Source organism: Myotis nattereri (genome assembly GCF_964212035.1).
Source record: "Myotis nattereri genome assembly, chromosome: 9".
In the NCBI taxonomy this organism is placed as follows: domain Eukaryota; kingdom Metazoa; phylum Chordata; class Mammalia; order Chiroptera; family Vespertilionidae; genus Myotis; species Myotis nattereri.
This window is the reverse complement of record NC_138084.1, coordinates 34072730-34087393: the sequence shown is the minus strand read 5'-3', so window position 1 is coordinate 34087393 and position 14664 is coordinate 34072730. Positions and strand designations below refer to the sequence as shown.

At 45.5% G+C, this 14664-nt stretch overlaps 1 protein-coding gene across 5 annotated transcripts in view; it reads left to right on the top strand.

Annotated features, from left to right (window-relative positions):
• The window catches only part of BMAL1 (basic helix-loop-helix ARNT like 1), a 107726-nt gene that overhangs the window by 70781 nt on the left and 22281 nt on the right, over positions 1-14664 (top strand). For 3 of the 5 annotated variants that reach the window (XM_081098889.1, XM_081098887.1, XM_081098888.1), the window contains 8 exons: positions 167-285; positions 1246-1392; positions 3719-3757; positions 4034-4075; positions 5554-5711; positions 7434-7513; positions 12532-12624; positions 13700-13817. Coding sequence is in view for 4 of the 5 variants with exons in the window: in XM_081098887.1 (XP_080955013.1) it covers positions 1253-1392; positions 3719-3757; positions 4034-4075; positions 5554-5711; positions 7434-7513; positions 12532-12624; positions 13700-13817 (670 nt within the window). In the remaining variant the exon portion in view is untranslated. Of the gene's footprint in view, positions 1-166; positions 286-1245; positions 1393-2081; positions 2103-3718; positions 3758-4033; positions 4076-5553; positions 5712-7433; positions 7514-12531; positions 12625-13699; positions 13818-14664 lie in introns of all 5 variants that reach the window. The other 2 variants (XM_081098885.1, XM_081098886.1) reach the window with 1 other exon arrangement.

Genomic DNA, 14664 nt, shown 5'->3' with positions numbered 1-14664 from the left:
GCTCAAGTGCATGGAGATACAGGATACACACCAAGATGTTCACTCCAGCAGTGCTTGAGAAAGTGAAAAGGTGGCGCAAACCTGACCAGGTGGGCCTGGTTCCTGAATCTGTGAGCCTGATGGTAACAGTGAAAACAAGCGCTCACACTTAGCCATTGCTTTGCAGATGAGGAAGCTCGGGCCCAGAGAGGAGTGAGCCCCAGTCACATCCTGGGCAGCCCGGCCCCGACTGCGGGCAGCACCCAGCCCTCTTCAACCTGGTTTGGAGCTGGAGTTCCTTATAAGGTACCTGTCAGTCTCTTCCTTTGGGCCAGCTCACTTTGTGCTTTTAAAATACGAATTCTCAAAATGTTTTGCAAATTTTTTATAGTGTCTTCATTTCATTATGCAAGGTTTTTCTTGCAGGGGATGCTGGGTATGAAAGGACAGTCAGGGAAGATAGGACAGACTTTGCCTGGGCTGCTGAGAGAGGGACCAAACTGGGCAAAAGTAGGTTTATAGTTGTGAGTACACGAAACAGAGTTTATTCTTGTATTGTTATTTATTAATTATTATGTTATTTTTCCTACGAACAACTGTAAACTTATTTTACTCCCCTCTCCCCACTCCGGTATAGTCTGGGGAAGTACAGTGGGGCCTTGACTTACGAGTTTAATTCGTTTGAAAACGAGCTCGTTAAGGAGCTCGTTAACTCAAATAACTCTATCAACTCAATGCAAAAAATCGGCGGAGAGACAGCTGGTATCTCAAAAACCTCGTTAGTCGGGACACTCGTAAGTCAAGGCCCCACTGTATATTGTCTACTTTCCTATGACATTTACAAAAATTGTAACAAAAATACAAAGATAACAAGTAAATCATCTATTTCATTGATTTGATTTCTTGGTTGGAAGAAAATGAAGTTAGGACTCTCATAGAACATCTGGGACACTTGGTCCCCTTGGGGGGGAAGCATGGGCCATAGCTCCCGGAGCCCTGGGCTCTGGTTTAGTTCTTCCACGCCCTCACCTGGGTCCTCCGGGTTTTTCATCAGGAAAACGCACAGTGAGCCTAAATCACCTGTACTAGTGTTAAAGTAGGCACACTGCTCTTCCCTTCCTGCCAAGGGCCTGTTCCAGGGGCTGGGTGAGAGGTGTGGGTGCTGCAAACAGGCCCCTGTCACTGCCCAGCACCACTGGGCCCTCCAGCATTTAGAAGAGCCCGTGGAAATAAACTCGCCTCTGTGCCTCCTTGTCCCAATTCCAGACTCCCAATGGCGGACCAGAGGATGGACATTTCTTCAACAATCAGTGATTTCATGTCCCCGGGCGCCACGGACCTCCTCTCCAGCTCCCTGGGCACCAGTGGCGTGGATTGCACCCGCAAGCGGAAAGGCAGCTCCACCGACTACCAGTAAGGCCCTCAGACTAGTCCTCTTCTGGCCGAACACAGTGGCAGTTCATGGGCATGGAGCATCGGGGGGCTGCTCCTCCTGGAAGAGGGAGCCCCTTTGGGGAAAGGGATGGGAGTGGAAGATGCAATCCAGGCGGCCACACAGTTGTTTTCTTTTACTTTGCCCCAGAAGCAAGTGGGGGGGGGGGGACCTCTAGTGCCAGCACTGCTGAGGCATCAGCCCCTCCCAGACTGTCCGTATGCCGGGGGGGGGGGGGGGGGGGATGGGGGGGGCGGCGGGGAGAGAGCCTTAAAGCCAAGTTCCTGCCTTGACCCCGCCTTTACCTTCCTTTGCTCCTTTGAGCAAGTGACTGAGGCCGTGGGTGTAACCTCAGCGGTTTCAGAACGAGCTTTGCCTGAGGGCCCCTCCCTGAGGAAGACATCAGTTGGTTAATACAGGGTGTCCCCTAAAAATGTATATACACTTGAATAGCTCGATCTTGAAAATGAAATGTATTTGAACAAGCACTGCCTTTATAATTATTCAAAGTGTGTGTATACATTTTTGGGAACACCCTGTGTTTGCAGAACAAGTAAGTAGTGGTCATCTCCAAAAACAGCATAGGAACATTGATATTGCCCTTAAACATCATTGAAACGAGTATGTACCTGTTATATTAAATAGTATTTTTGTGTGTGTTTTTTTTTAGACTTGATGACTTTTCTTTTGAGTAAGTAAACTTTCACACTTACAGACAACTTTTCTATCTCTGCACAGACACTAGGGCGTAAGGCAGTGTATGGAGAACAGTCAAAGGCACGTTTGTTTTGTTGAGGCCCCTGTGTGGAATCTTACCAAAATGGCCATTTAAATGGTTTGCTTTTGTTTAAGGAGGGAAAATCTCCAAGGAGGAGTCCCCCCAACAGCAGATGTCCGTTATGCTAAAGTTCACAGATCAGACTTGGGGAGCACAGTGGAGATGCTGCGGTTAATATGCAAGTTATCTCAGATGATTCAGAGCAAATGCCCAGGGATGGGAGTGAAGACCGGAAGGGTGTTCTTTTGTGGCAGTAATTCCCCAATAGAGAGACCAGGAGATGTTTTCTATGGACTGTTGACATGCTCTAAGACCTCTGCTATCTGTGGTTTCCAACCTTGTCACCATCAGGTTTCCCTCAGGGACCCTAGTTTGCAAGTCTTTTGAAATCATGGAGATTCTGTTAATGGAGCAACCATAATCCCTTTCCTTATCATTTTGTTGTACTAACGTCACACCTTCCTGGCAGAGCTCCTCTTCCCTGAGATGGTCACTCTGGCCTTAGTAAGCAGACACACGCCCAGACAAAGGGGATGGAAGTTTCCATTTGCCTGTGTGGCTATGTGATTTCCTCCGGACTCAGGACCAGCTAGAGACACTGTCTGCGAGGACATCCAGGGCGCTGCCAGGAACCACTGCTCCAGAATGCCATGACTCAGTGCTTCTGAAAAGTCATTTTTGCCCTAGAAACACCTTGTGTGGAGGGTGCATTTCCTCCTTTATATGGGATAAGGAGAAAGGGGAGAGGCCCAGGAGGGAGTCAGTGCCTGCCTGATAAATTTAGGAGCTGAATTAGGCTGTGAGCTGACCCTGGGGACCTTGAACTCCTTTCTCTGAGAATTCTAGTCAATTTTCTACTGAAACACAAGATGCCAGGAAACTTGGATTTCTGGAGTCTGTTGAAGGAAGGCAGGTTCATGCTGGGACCCCAGCACCTCTGCAGCCAAATAGGGTCCCACAGCCTCTGCCCCAGTCCCTTCTCTGTCCCGTTCCTTGGGGTTCCCCACATGCTGAGAACCAGAACACTGGGCAGCAGTGCCTCTGAAAGGCGCCTCGGGGCTCTGATTCCCCTCCTCACTTCAGTCCCCCACACAATCCAGTCTGTATGTATGCACAGATATCTGATGCTTGATATGTTTTGCAAATGAATAAGCTCCATTTATCCAGAATGAGTTATTGTAGGTATTGTAGTTACTTAGCTACGCTGATGAACTAACAGTTTCCGTAAGTGCAACCTATTCCCAATTTTCACACAATGTGGTAAAATATGTTAACATGAAAACTCTATTGAGATTATATATAAATTTCATCTGGTAATCTGGAAAACCAGTCCGAGTTTTATATAGTTTCAAGTTGTTTTTACTTATATATGTTTATTACGTATCCATAATCAGTACTATGCTATTTGACCTTTCTAATTGTTTGGTTTCTGGATGAATGAGAGCTTTTGGCATTATGATTAGAAGGTATTGTGTATGTCTTTAATAGTCATGTTCTGTTCTGTGTTTTTTTGCTTGTCTGTTTTTCAGGGAAAGCATGGACACAGACAAAGATGACCCCCATGGAAGGTACCGTGAGCCCAGTCATTTAACTTCAGCGTCCTTATAGTCATTTCCTTGCATAATCGCAAATTCTATTAGTTGGTGCAGGTTCTACCATGTCCTGGATGGGGGATAAACAAGGAGGCTGTGAGCCTGTGGGCTCAAGATTGTCTTCCCCCAGCCCCCAGTTTGGCTGACAATCAACATTGTGTGTTGTGGAGATGACAGGGATTAAACAGAGAAATTAATTGAAAAGGGAAGAAGACATTGGTTTGTGTTTTCATCTTTTGCCTTTTTTTCCAGGTTAGAATTCGCAGAGCACCAAGGAAGGATAAAAAACGCCAGGTAAGAAGGGGCCTCATTTTGTCTCACTGCTGGTCTCCTGGGGGCCGCCGAGGAGGCTCTGTGCTTCTGGTCCCCGTCTAGCGGTTCCTTCAACATAGTCATGTCTGTGGCCTCCTGCCCTCCCTCTCTGCAGGCTGTGCTGCCTTCACTCTTTCCTGTCTAAGCATGGGTAACCCGAAGGACTTTGGAGGGAGCAGAAAATAAATCAAGGCTAAGGTTTCCCTCTAGTCTTTGGCAGGTTACTCCTTCCTCCCTGCAGGGCCCTGGAGGAGACCGGGCACAGTGATGCAGCTCCTGGGCCGCCCCTCGCCTCTGAAAGGGGCCCATGTTGCCCTGAAAATTGCTCCTGTAGGCAGAACGGGGGATGCCCTGCTCCCTGGAATAGGTGCTCTAACATAGTGCCTCCTGCCTCCAACCACACTTGCTTATCCCTGTCCATGTGGTCCTCAACCCTCCTGCTCTGAGGCCGTCATGACAGAACTGAGAGAGGCAGAATTTGACTAACCCGAGATTTCTCACTTTTCTCTGGCAGACCCGCCTTGGCAGGCGCTCTCATGGTTCTGTTGCTATGGCAGCAGCAGGGAACCACATTTTTTCTTTTTAAAAAAATTTTATTTTTAATTTCATTGGTTTTAGAGGGAGGAAGGGAGAGAGAGAAACATTACTTTGTTGTTCCACTTATTTATGCATTCGTTGGTTGATTCTTGTACGTGCCTTGACCAGGGGTCAAACCTGCAACCTTGGCATATCAAGACAATGCTCTAATCAACTGAGCTACCTGGCCAGGGCAGCAGGGAACTACATTTCCACCGTGGATGCACCTCTTTAGGGGGCTGTCACAAATGGCAGGTGCAAACCAGTCAGGGAGTGTGCAGGGGCAGCAGCTCCTGGGAGGGAGGAGCGTGATGTTCTTTGGAGGAAGTTCTGGGGACAGATGTAGCATCTGCTGTATCTATGTGGGGTCATATTTGATCCAAGGATGGCAGCATTAATTACCTGGCAGCTCACCCAGTGAGCCTGGAGAGCCACACAGCAGGCTCCTTCCAGCCCTCAGAGACGGCTCACCTGGGACCACAGGACCCTTGCTGATATGATGGCGGTTCTGGATGTTTTGCTCTTTAAAAACTCTACCACCCTCCTTTTTTCATCTGCCTCCATCTTCAAATCCAAATTTATAGAGGCTGAGAGGAAAAGAAATGAGAAATTAACAATACAGTTTAGTCTGAAAAGACAGTTTTTAAAAAATATTTCTTAATTCTAAGGAAGGATGAGATAAGCATTTAAAAAAACTAATCCTGACCTGGCAGAGAGGCCACGTTTTTAGTGACTTTAATAAAAAAGTCCAGTTTGAAGTAGTCTGCAAATTCTGAATTTGCCTTGCCAGATGATTACTGAAAACAGTTATATCTTATTTTTGTCTTTGTTTCCTTAATGCTGGGTTACATTTTATAGAATTCGTTATTCATGTTATTGTTCAGGGAAGCTCACAGTCAAATTGAAAAGAGGCGTCGGGATAAAATGAACAGCTTTATTGACGAATTGGCTTCCTTGGTACCCACATGCAACGCGATGTCCAGGAAATTAGATAAACTTACTGTGCTAAGGATGGCTGTTCAGCACATGAAAACACTACGAGGTGAGACCCCAGGTTTTATTGTCCTTTACGCCCTTGTCCACAAATGTACCACCCTTGCCTAGAATGTTCCTACGTCCCTATGGCAAATGTTTATGACTTGCAAATGTGTCGCCTTGAGTAATATGCCTGTAATTTTCAGCAGTAGACACGATGCCCAATGAAGTGAGTATCAAGATGCAGTTCCACAGCCTTTTATCCCAGAGGGTAGAGGCTGTGAGCATGTCTGTGTGTGTGGTCAGACTATGCACATATCAGAGAGGGCACCACTGATGCCCCATATGTGTGCATGTAGTCAGACCCCATGCATACATGACAAGCATCAGAAATCTACGTGCACTGAGTGACCCAGAAAAGTCAGTCTCATGTTTAAGAGGAAAATCCATCATGGTTCCTTTGAAGAGTTACTGGTTCATGATTCTTGCTGCGTTTTTTTTTGTTTTGTTTTTTTTTTATTGCTAGAAATGAACATTGACATAGTCATCTTCCTGGAATTTTCCCAAACTAGCCAGACCCTTTATGGGAGAGGCAGTATTTTCCTTCTTCTCTGAGTGTGGTGAGGTTGAGAAAACGAGGCAGAACTGTGGAAGTGACTTATCCAAACCACAGGAGAAATCTGAAACATTATCAGCCTTTTAGTGAATGCTGTTCTTGGAATTTTCCATAGCTAGTCTTGGGCTATTTGAGGCAATTGGAAAGTGGGCGCTCAGTCAGATCTCTAAGCTGTGTGGCAAAAGAACTACATCTTTTTATTTCTACAAAGCCACCAAAAATAAGACGTAGCCGGTTTTGTCTGACTTTTGATTGTTATTCAAAAATATAATTGTATCCTGTGCTTGGAGAATGGCATTTAAAAATTTATACTAGCTGAGATGGTAGAGACTAAACTACTATCAGCCAGTTTCTATTAAAGTAGAAGAGTGCAAACTCCAGTTATCACAGAAGTGGGTGTGAATCAATAATCCATGCTTGCTGGTTGACATGGAGGTCAGACACGTCCTGTTTACCTCCTTCCCCTTGGCACTTTGAATTGTTATGGACCTGTTTCATTTTATTTCTTCACTCTTCCACTCATCATTCTGCAGATTCCAAGTCATTTACTGCTGGCATTTTTCTCTGTTAAGTTATTGTTCTTCTGAAAGACGCCCAACTGACAGCCTTTTAAACACAAGTCTTACTCCATTTCAGTCCCGGGACCTAGAGTTGCATTTACTGAAGTGATGCATTTCTCTGGGTTGCCAAGCTCATTTAGCTCACCAGCAGTGAAGGGGAGCTCACACTAAATGCCCTCTATAATATATTTACTTGCCTGGCAGACCGGATGACTTCCCACGCGTGTAGAGTGGTTATTTGAAGGGCTGCTAGACAGCGCATTGAATACACACCTTGGGAGGAGGGGACCGTCACAGGGGCATCAGCCAGTTTGCTTCTAGAGCTGCCTTCTCTCTTAGAAGCAGATGTGTAACTTCCTTCTGTTACCTCTTGGTTTTCCCCGTGGTGACAAAAGCACGCTCGTTCAGTCTCCTGTGGGCAACAGTGTTCTCTTTTCAGCGGAATTCTCTTTGGTATTACAGGGTTCTGTTCAAAACCAGGTCTTGCCTTATCTCAGTTAAGGAAAAAGACGGCCAAATTTAAATCCCTGGTGGTAGGTTAGAGGCAGTGAAATAAAATGAGACATTATCTGAATATAAAATGTGCCAACTCTTTCTCTCTTTCCCCACTAAGGTGCCACCAATCCATACACGGAAGCAAACTACAAACCAACTTTTCTGTCAGATGATGAATTGAAACACCTCATCCTCAGGGTATGTGCCAATTACGGGCTGTTTTACACACACTTATTTTTACAGATTTCAGGGTTAAGTCCCAGCATGTGGGAATTTGATGTCTGAACCCTGAACTGTTCCTAGGCCACTTCCTCTTTATCTTCTTGCTTGGACAGGCCTCACATTCCTTCTGAGACCTCCCTCCTCCCTTCTGCCCTTGCTTAGCAAAAATGGAAGGTCTGTGCTACTGTGGTTTTAAATCAGAAGAGGCAGGACTTTGTTAAAAATAGGCGGTAGCTAAGAACCACATTCCTGCATGAAGATTGTAGAAAGGGACTGACACTGAACAATTGAGAATTTCTCTGATTCTCAACCACTAGCGCAAAAGCATCCACCGAAATCTTTACACCAGACTCCCTTCCAAATAGCAAAACTTGAAAAGACTCCATGATCCAGCGAGGGAAATAAGTGGAGGCGGTGACGCTGCGCCTGCTTGACTGGAGCTCCTCGTTCATCTCCTCGGTCTCTGCGAGAGGCAGTTGAGGCGGCACCATGGGAACGTGCCTTCCGCAGAATGGGGCCTGTGCGGGCTCCAAGGTGTGTTCCCGGCAGAGCAAGAGTCAATGGAAGGGGAAGAAATGGAATTCAGAAACATGTCCTCTTGCAAATTGTAACAAGCAAAATAGGAAAACATAACGAAGAGGAAAGGTATCTGCCCCCGCCGCGCACAGCCAGGGCTGACCTCACTGGCTGAGGCCCCTATGGAATCAAGGCCCCCTTCTCTGAGCAGATGTTTGCAAAGCCCAGGATAGAGGTAGTCCAGGCTGATGGTTGTGTCGTCGGTACCCATGTTCGGCTCAGCCTGGCTCCTCCCTGCTAACTCCAGTTTCTCTCTCCATCCCTTCATGACGTGCTGCGTTGGAAAGCTTTCAACTGCGAGGAACAGAAGGCCTGATGAACAAATGGGGTTTTTTAAATTTTCATTTTTACTTTATTTTTTTATTTAAAAAATTTTCAATTATAGTTTAAATGAAATATTATTTTATATTAGCTTCAAGTGTACAGCACAGGGGTTGGCCAATCATATACTTTATAAAGTGTTCCCCCTGATATTTCCGGTACCCACCTAGCACCATACCATTGGAAGTTAGAAAATAGTCATGGGATGTAAAATATAGCATAGGAAATATCGTCAATAATATTGTAACTAACAGCATTTTGCTTCTCAAGTTTAGCTGGTTCTAGGTAGGCTGTGGTGTGGGGGTGGAGTGGGCTCCAGTGAGGTCAGCAGGAACCAGGCTCCGTCTCCCACACACCTTTGCTGGACTAGAAGGGCAGCTGTTTCCTCGGGGTAGCAAGCTGGCTGTGCCAGGTCTCAGTAGTCAGACCAGCCAGAAAAGAAGGGCAGGGGAGGCTGCAGGCCAGTGGTCCTTTTTATCAGGAAAGGATGCGCTTCCTGGAAGCCCAGGAGTGGACTTCAACTTGCCGAGAAGGTTCGCCTGGTCACCCCTAGCAGCAGGGCAGGTGGCAGAGCCCAGGCTAAGATTTTCCAGCCTCCACAGTGGAGGGGGTAAGGGGGGGGGGCAATTCCCCCCGCCCCAGCAGCATTTGACACACACACTTTCCAGAACCTGTTTGCTAGCTTTCTCCTCCAGAAGTGGCCCTCATAGCCCAAAACAGAACGTCAGCTGTGGCCAGTCGGACTGGGGCTGCATGGCCTGGTTGGTACCTCCCTTGCCATGGAAGCTGTCTTAGTGCCACCTTTCGGTGCACCTGTAGTACTGCCTGCCCCTCCCCGACTCTCTTGCACATGGATTGTTGTTAGGCCAGGTCTTTTTCATCTTGTATAGGTGCAGTTCACTTTTTGGAACTTCTTTTTATCTCTGTCGAAATATACTTATTAGATGGTCCCGCCTTCCAGCTCATGAGTAACAATCCTTTGAGGCTTCATGTGGCGTGTAGATCTGGTAGGCATGCCTTCTGTGTCTTTCATTTTCATTCATTCACTAATTCAAACATTTTTGAGGACTTACTCTATCTGCGCGGCACTATTCTAGGCATACCCACTCACAGGTAAACATGTTAGGGTGGGGCCATGGCTTCCCTCACATTCATGTCGATCTGTGGATCACCCCTCTCAGGGCACAGTTACTCAGACCCAACTCTGCCCTCACCTCCATTTCTTTCCAACAGATGTCCTTGTTCTCAGAGGATGTTTGCTGAAGTTCCAGATAGAAACTGTCTGCTGCATCTCCAGAGAAACCACCAGGGCTTCCTGGGCATGTGACCTAGGCAGTCACCCAGGCCCAGGCTTGGCTTTTGTGCTCTGCTATTGCCATTTTGAACATCATAATTTTTTTTAATCTTTATTATTGAAAGTATTACATAAGTCCCCTTTTTCCCCCCCATTGAACCCTTCTAACCCGCCCCACCCTCCATCTCAGGCTTTCGCCACACTATTGTCTGTGTCCATGGGGTATGCATAGAATTTCTTTGGTTGATCTCTTCCCACCCATCCACCCACCCCCACCTTCCCTCTGAGATTCAGCATGAACATCATAATTTTTGTACAAGCGTCCCTGCGTTTTCATTTTGTACAGAGCCTTACAAATTATGTGGCTGGTCTTGATTGCCATATTGGTAATATGACATTTTTAAGGAAAAAATAATTGTATATAGAATATGTTATATATAAAATAGGCTCCTTTTATAGTGACAGATGCTTAGTAATTTTCTTGTTGCTGCTTTTCTAAATAACTTCTTATCAGATGTCCAAACTTATCAGGGTATGCTATTCAAGCTAAATACTTCATCTTGGACTTGCCTTTCTGCTCTTCCATTTCATATAATAGCAGTGATGATCTGTCTTCTCTACCCCCATAAAACTTTCCTTTCTTCTCCGGCGCATTACAGTGGCTGTGAAGTCCTGTCTAAACTCTTGCCAATTCCAGGTACCCCGTCCCCAGGAATTTGCTTCAACAGAAGCAAGGACCATTCAGACTGTTTTGAACAGTTTGGCAGCAGAAACTGGACTTCTGCTTCTCCTTACAAGGATGCCTGCCTGCCTCACTAAGTGCTTTCCGAGTACCATTAATGAACGGCCTGGACTGTTTATAATATCTAGATACCCTGCTTCCCCATGGTTTGAAAAATAGGCAGACCCTCCCAGGGCTCTGGATTACCTGCTAGCACCATTCTCCAGGAGCGAGCCAGCCTTTTTCCTGAGTCTCCATAGTGCTCAGGTGTCCTTACCCTTCTGCTCCTGAGTCCCCTCACCCCACACCTTCCCCTAATGGCGTCATCTGCCCAGTGAAGCAGGGTCAGATGCATTGAGCCATCCTCACACTGACTAGTCGCTGGCCTTTGGAGACCCAGGTGTCACGATGCCACAGTCACCTTCTTCATAGGCACCTTGGGTGCCTCATCACTTCATCAATGCAAAGCCTCAAACCACTTACCTGGTTGAAAATGATTGTGTGCAAGGCACATGAGGAAGTTATTAATACCTTATTTATTTATTTTTTTACTGAATGAGGCTTCCAGCAGATGGTGCTTGCAAAGTTGCTTCCCCTTCACCATCATTCCTTGCCCCTGGACCCACTCAGAAGCCTATCTTAGGAAAGGGTCATCCTGGCTTCCTCCCAGCTGGGTGACCCACTGGCTTCTCTCACAGCCATTGCAGTTGTTCCCCTTCTCATTCACTCCTTTCACCCCAGCACGAGTGCACGTGCCATTCTTTAACCTCTGGCGCATGAATTTATTTCCTAGTTCCTTGAATTAAGCTGTATCCCAAAGGTCCTTTTGTGGAAAAGAGAATGGAGTTTCTCTATATTTTTCCCAAGAACAGACTGAGAGCTAGTGAACGAAGCAAGATTGACCCACCATATATTAGAACTGCAGGGGGGTGAGTAAAGAGCAAGTCCCCGAGAGATTGGGATAGATTCCTGGGCAGTAGAGAGACCCCAGCAGGAGATGAGCAGTTTGCCCATCTGAAAAGGGGGCTAGGAATCGTGCTCACATATGAAATAGTCTAAGCTCTCGAATGCTGCAGCTTTGGTAGTTACCTGCTTCAGTCTCTCTAATAAATACTGTCTTGTCTCTACACCTGTCCTTACTGGCACTGTAGATTTTTACTTGTATGTAAAGCAGTGGAGTAAGAAGCATTTAAGGGGAAAATTTTGCTTTTCTTATCTTACTTAGGAACAAACAGCCTAGCCATGGGTCAAAGGATAATATTTGAGCCCTAACCAGTTTGGCTCAGTGAATAGAGCGTCAGCCTGCGGATTCAAGGGTCCCAGGTTTGATTCCGGTCAAGGGCATGTACCTTGGTTGCGGGCACATCCCCAGTAGGGAGTGTGCAGGAGGCAGCTGATCGATGTTTCTCTCTCATCGATGTTTCTAACTCTCTATCCCTCTCCTTTCCTCTCTGTAAAAAATCAATAAAATATATTAAAATAAAAATTAAAATAAAACAAAGGATAATATTTGAGAGCATTAGCTTTCAATCCTGCGTACATTAGAGTCATTTTGGGGCAGAAGTGGGGATTAAAACAGTACCAATGATGCAGCCCTACTCCAAATGTCAGCATAAAATCTTACAAAAACCACTGTCCCAGTGCTCCCCCAAAATGGAGCCATTTAAATCGTGGACAGATGTAGCCGAGATCGGAGAAGGGATTCCGAACTTAGAGATCCTTCCAATCTCAGACTGCGTAGAGTTGTTTTAATTAGAGCTATAACATATGACGTCTCTGGACCATAATGTAATCAAAGGAACATTGTTACGCTGAATTCTGCTGTGAAACAGAATTTAATAATTGGACTTTCCCCTGTAATCACTAGATGACATAGATGATATAGATCTGCCTTGGAGAGAATCTTGTTTTTCTATCAGACATTTGCTTTAAGCATCCTATGCTCAGCATACCTGTGAAATCGTCCATGAGAGCAGTCCAGTGCTTTGGTTACTTAGAACACTAATCTTTAATTGCTATCAAAGTGATTACAGTCATGTTTCTTGAAGTGTGATAAATTGATTATCCATTTCTCCTGATTAGGCAGCAGATGGATTTTTGTTTGTCGTAGGATGTGACCGAGGGAAGATACTCTTTGTCTCAGAGTCTGTCTTCAAGATCCTCAACTACAGCCAGGTATTGCTTGTGCCCCTGTTGGTGGTGGGCAGCCGCCCAGCAGCCAAAAAGGTCTCCCCACTTTGCAGAATAATTATAGCATACAAGTCACATGTGAAATGCTTATTTTGTCCTCCCACCAATCCTTCTTCCAGAAAATTCTTTGTTACCAGAGAAATTAATTTAAACTTACAAAAATCGTTTAACATATGTATGATCCATGTTTCACCATTTGAAAGGTTTGACTCTGATCTCAGCAGCAGCTTTCTAACTTTCTTATTGCTGCAAAAGAAATACCCCACAACTGCGGGGCAGAGGTGGAGGAAGGGGGCCAGGCAGATCATACAATACCAGAGAACAGGGAAATGGAACCCACCTGTGCTGTGCTTTCAGTGACATGCCACTTACTAGCTTTGTTGAACCTCAGCTTCCTCTAAAATCTGGTTGTAATGATCCATACCATCTGGGAATGTTTGTAGGATCAAATAATAACATTTATGGAAGCTTCTAGGGCTTAGCTATTCACCTATTGTGTCCCTAGAGGTTTTATTCACTCATTCATTCATTCTGTCAGTCGTGGCATGCTGGTGTTTGCATGAACACTGGATTGGGCAGAATCAGAGTCAACACTTGTATGAATTAGAATTAAAGTAAATTTCATGTTTTCCAAATATTTTACTCATTTTAGTCTTACAAGAAAGTTATCTCTACTAACAGAATAGGTTATGGAAGCATTCGGTGTGACCTAACTTGCTTAGGGACAGAGAGACTTAAAGGAGCAAGAGGCAGAGCCCATGCCTACAGTCCACCCCCAGGGATCTCAGAAGGGACTTTGTGGGCATCAGAAATAAAAAGAATGCACAGAGTCTTGTCTTCAAGGAACATGAACTATTTATGTAATTGAGCCCTTTCCCCACCTGTGTTGTCAGAACCAACCTCCCAATGTCCATATCTAGACAAAGTGCACATGTGTGCAAGTTCTCATATGAAATGTTTGAAATTGTCATGCTTAAAATACAACATAAAGGGAAAGCACTTAGATAATTTATACTCTATATGCTGTTGACTTGTCATTTTTGATACTTTATGCGCACAGAATGATCTGATTGGCCAGAGTTTGTTTGACTACCTGCATCCTAAAGACATTGCCAAAGTCAAGGAGCAGCTCTCCTCCTCTGACACGGCCCCCCGGGAGCGCCTCATTGATGCGAAAAGTGAGTACAGAGAAGGCTGCTGCCTCCTCAGCGCCGTGCAACTGCACACCCAGGGACCGCAGAACGCACTCAGTTAAGAGTGTGGGTCCCTTCTCTTCCCTCCTATCTTTGGCAAAATGGAATTATGTGCATTCTTTTGTGTTTGTTTTGTTTACATAAAGAAGAAAACATTCAATGTCCAAATTCATTGAGAGGAAAACAACTACTTCGATTTTATTATTTTTGATTTTTAGTCTTTTTTAAAATATATTTTTATTTATTTCAGAGAGGAGGGGGGAGAGAGAGAGAGAGAGAGAGAGAGAGAGAGAAAGAGAAAGATAGAAGCATCAATGATGAGAGAATCATTGAACAGCTGCCTCCTGCATGCCCCACACTGGGGTCGAGCCTGCAACCCGGGCCCTGACTGGGAATAGAACTGTGACCTCCTGGTTCATAGGTCGACACTCAACCACTGAGCACACCGGGCCAGACTGATTTTCAGTCTTTTTTTTTTTTTTTAAGAATCTGGAAATTCCCCTAGGAATTCAGAATCAGTTATATGCCCCTAAATGTCTCACACCAGGTTGATTTGTTTCTCCCCAAAAATAATCATCTCTGTTTATCTGAGTTGTATACATGCAGCCTCACAAAAGTAAGAAAACTTGAAATGAAATATAGCTAGTTTTCTTTGACTACAGTGGTTCCTCCTTAGATTGGCTCCCCTTCCTGGCTTCCTTCTTGCAGCAGTGGAACCACTGTGCACACTCCCCCAGCTTCCTGTTCCTGCATCCTCTCCTGCCTCCTATGTGAGGGCCTGTAGTTTTCTTCTCCTTTAGACCCAGGGGAGGCTGTGCACTACAGCAGTTAA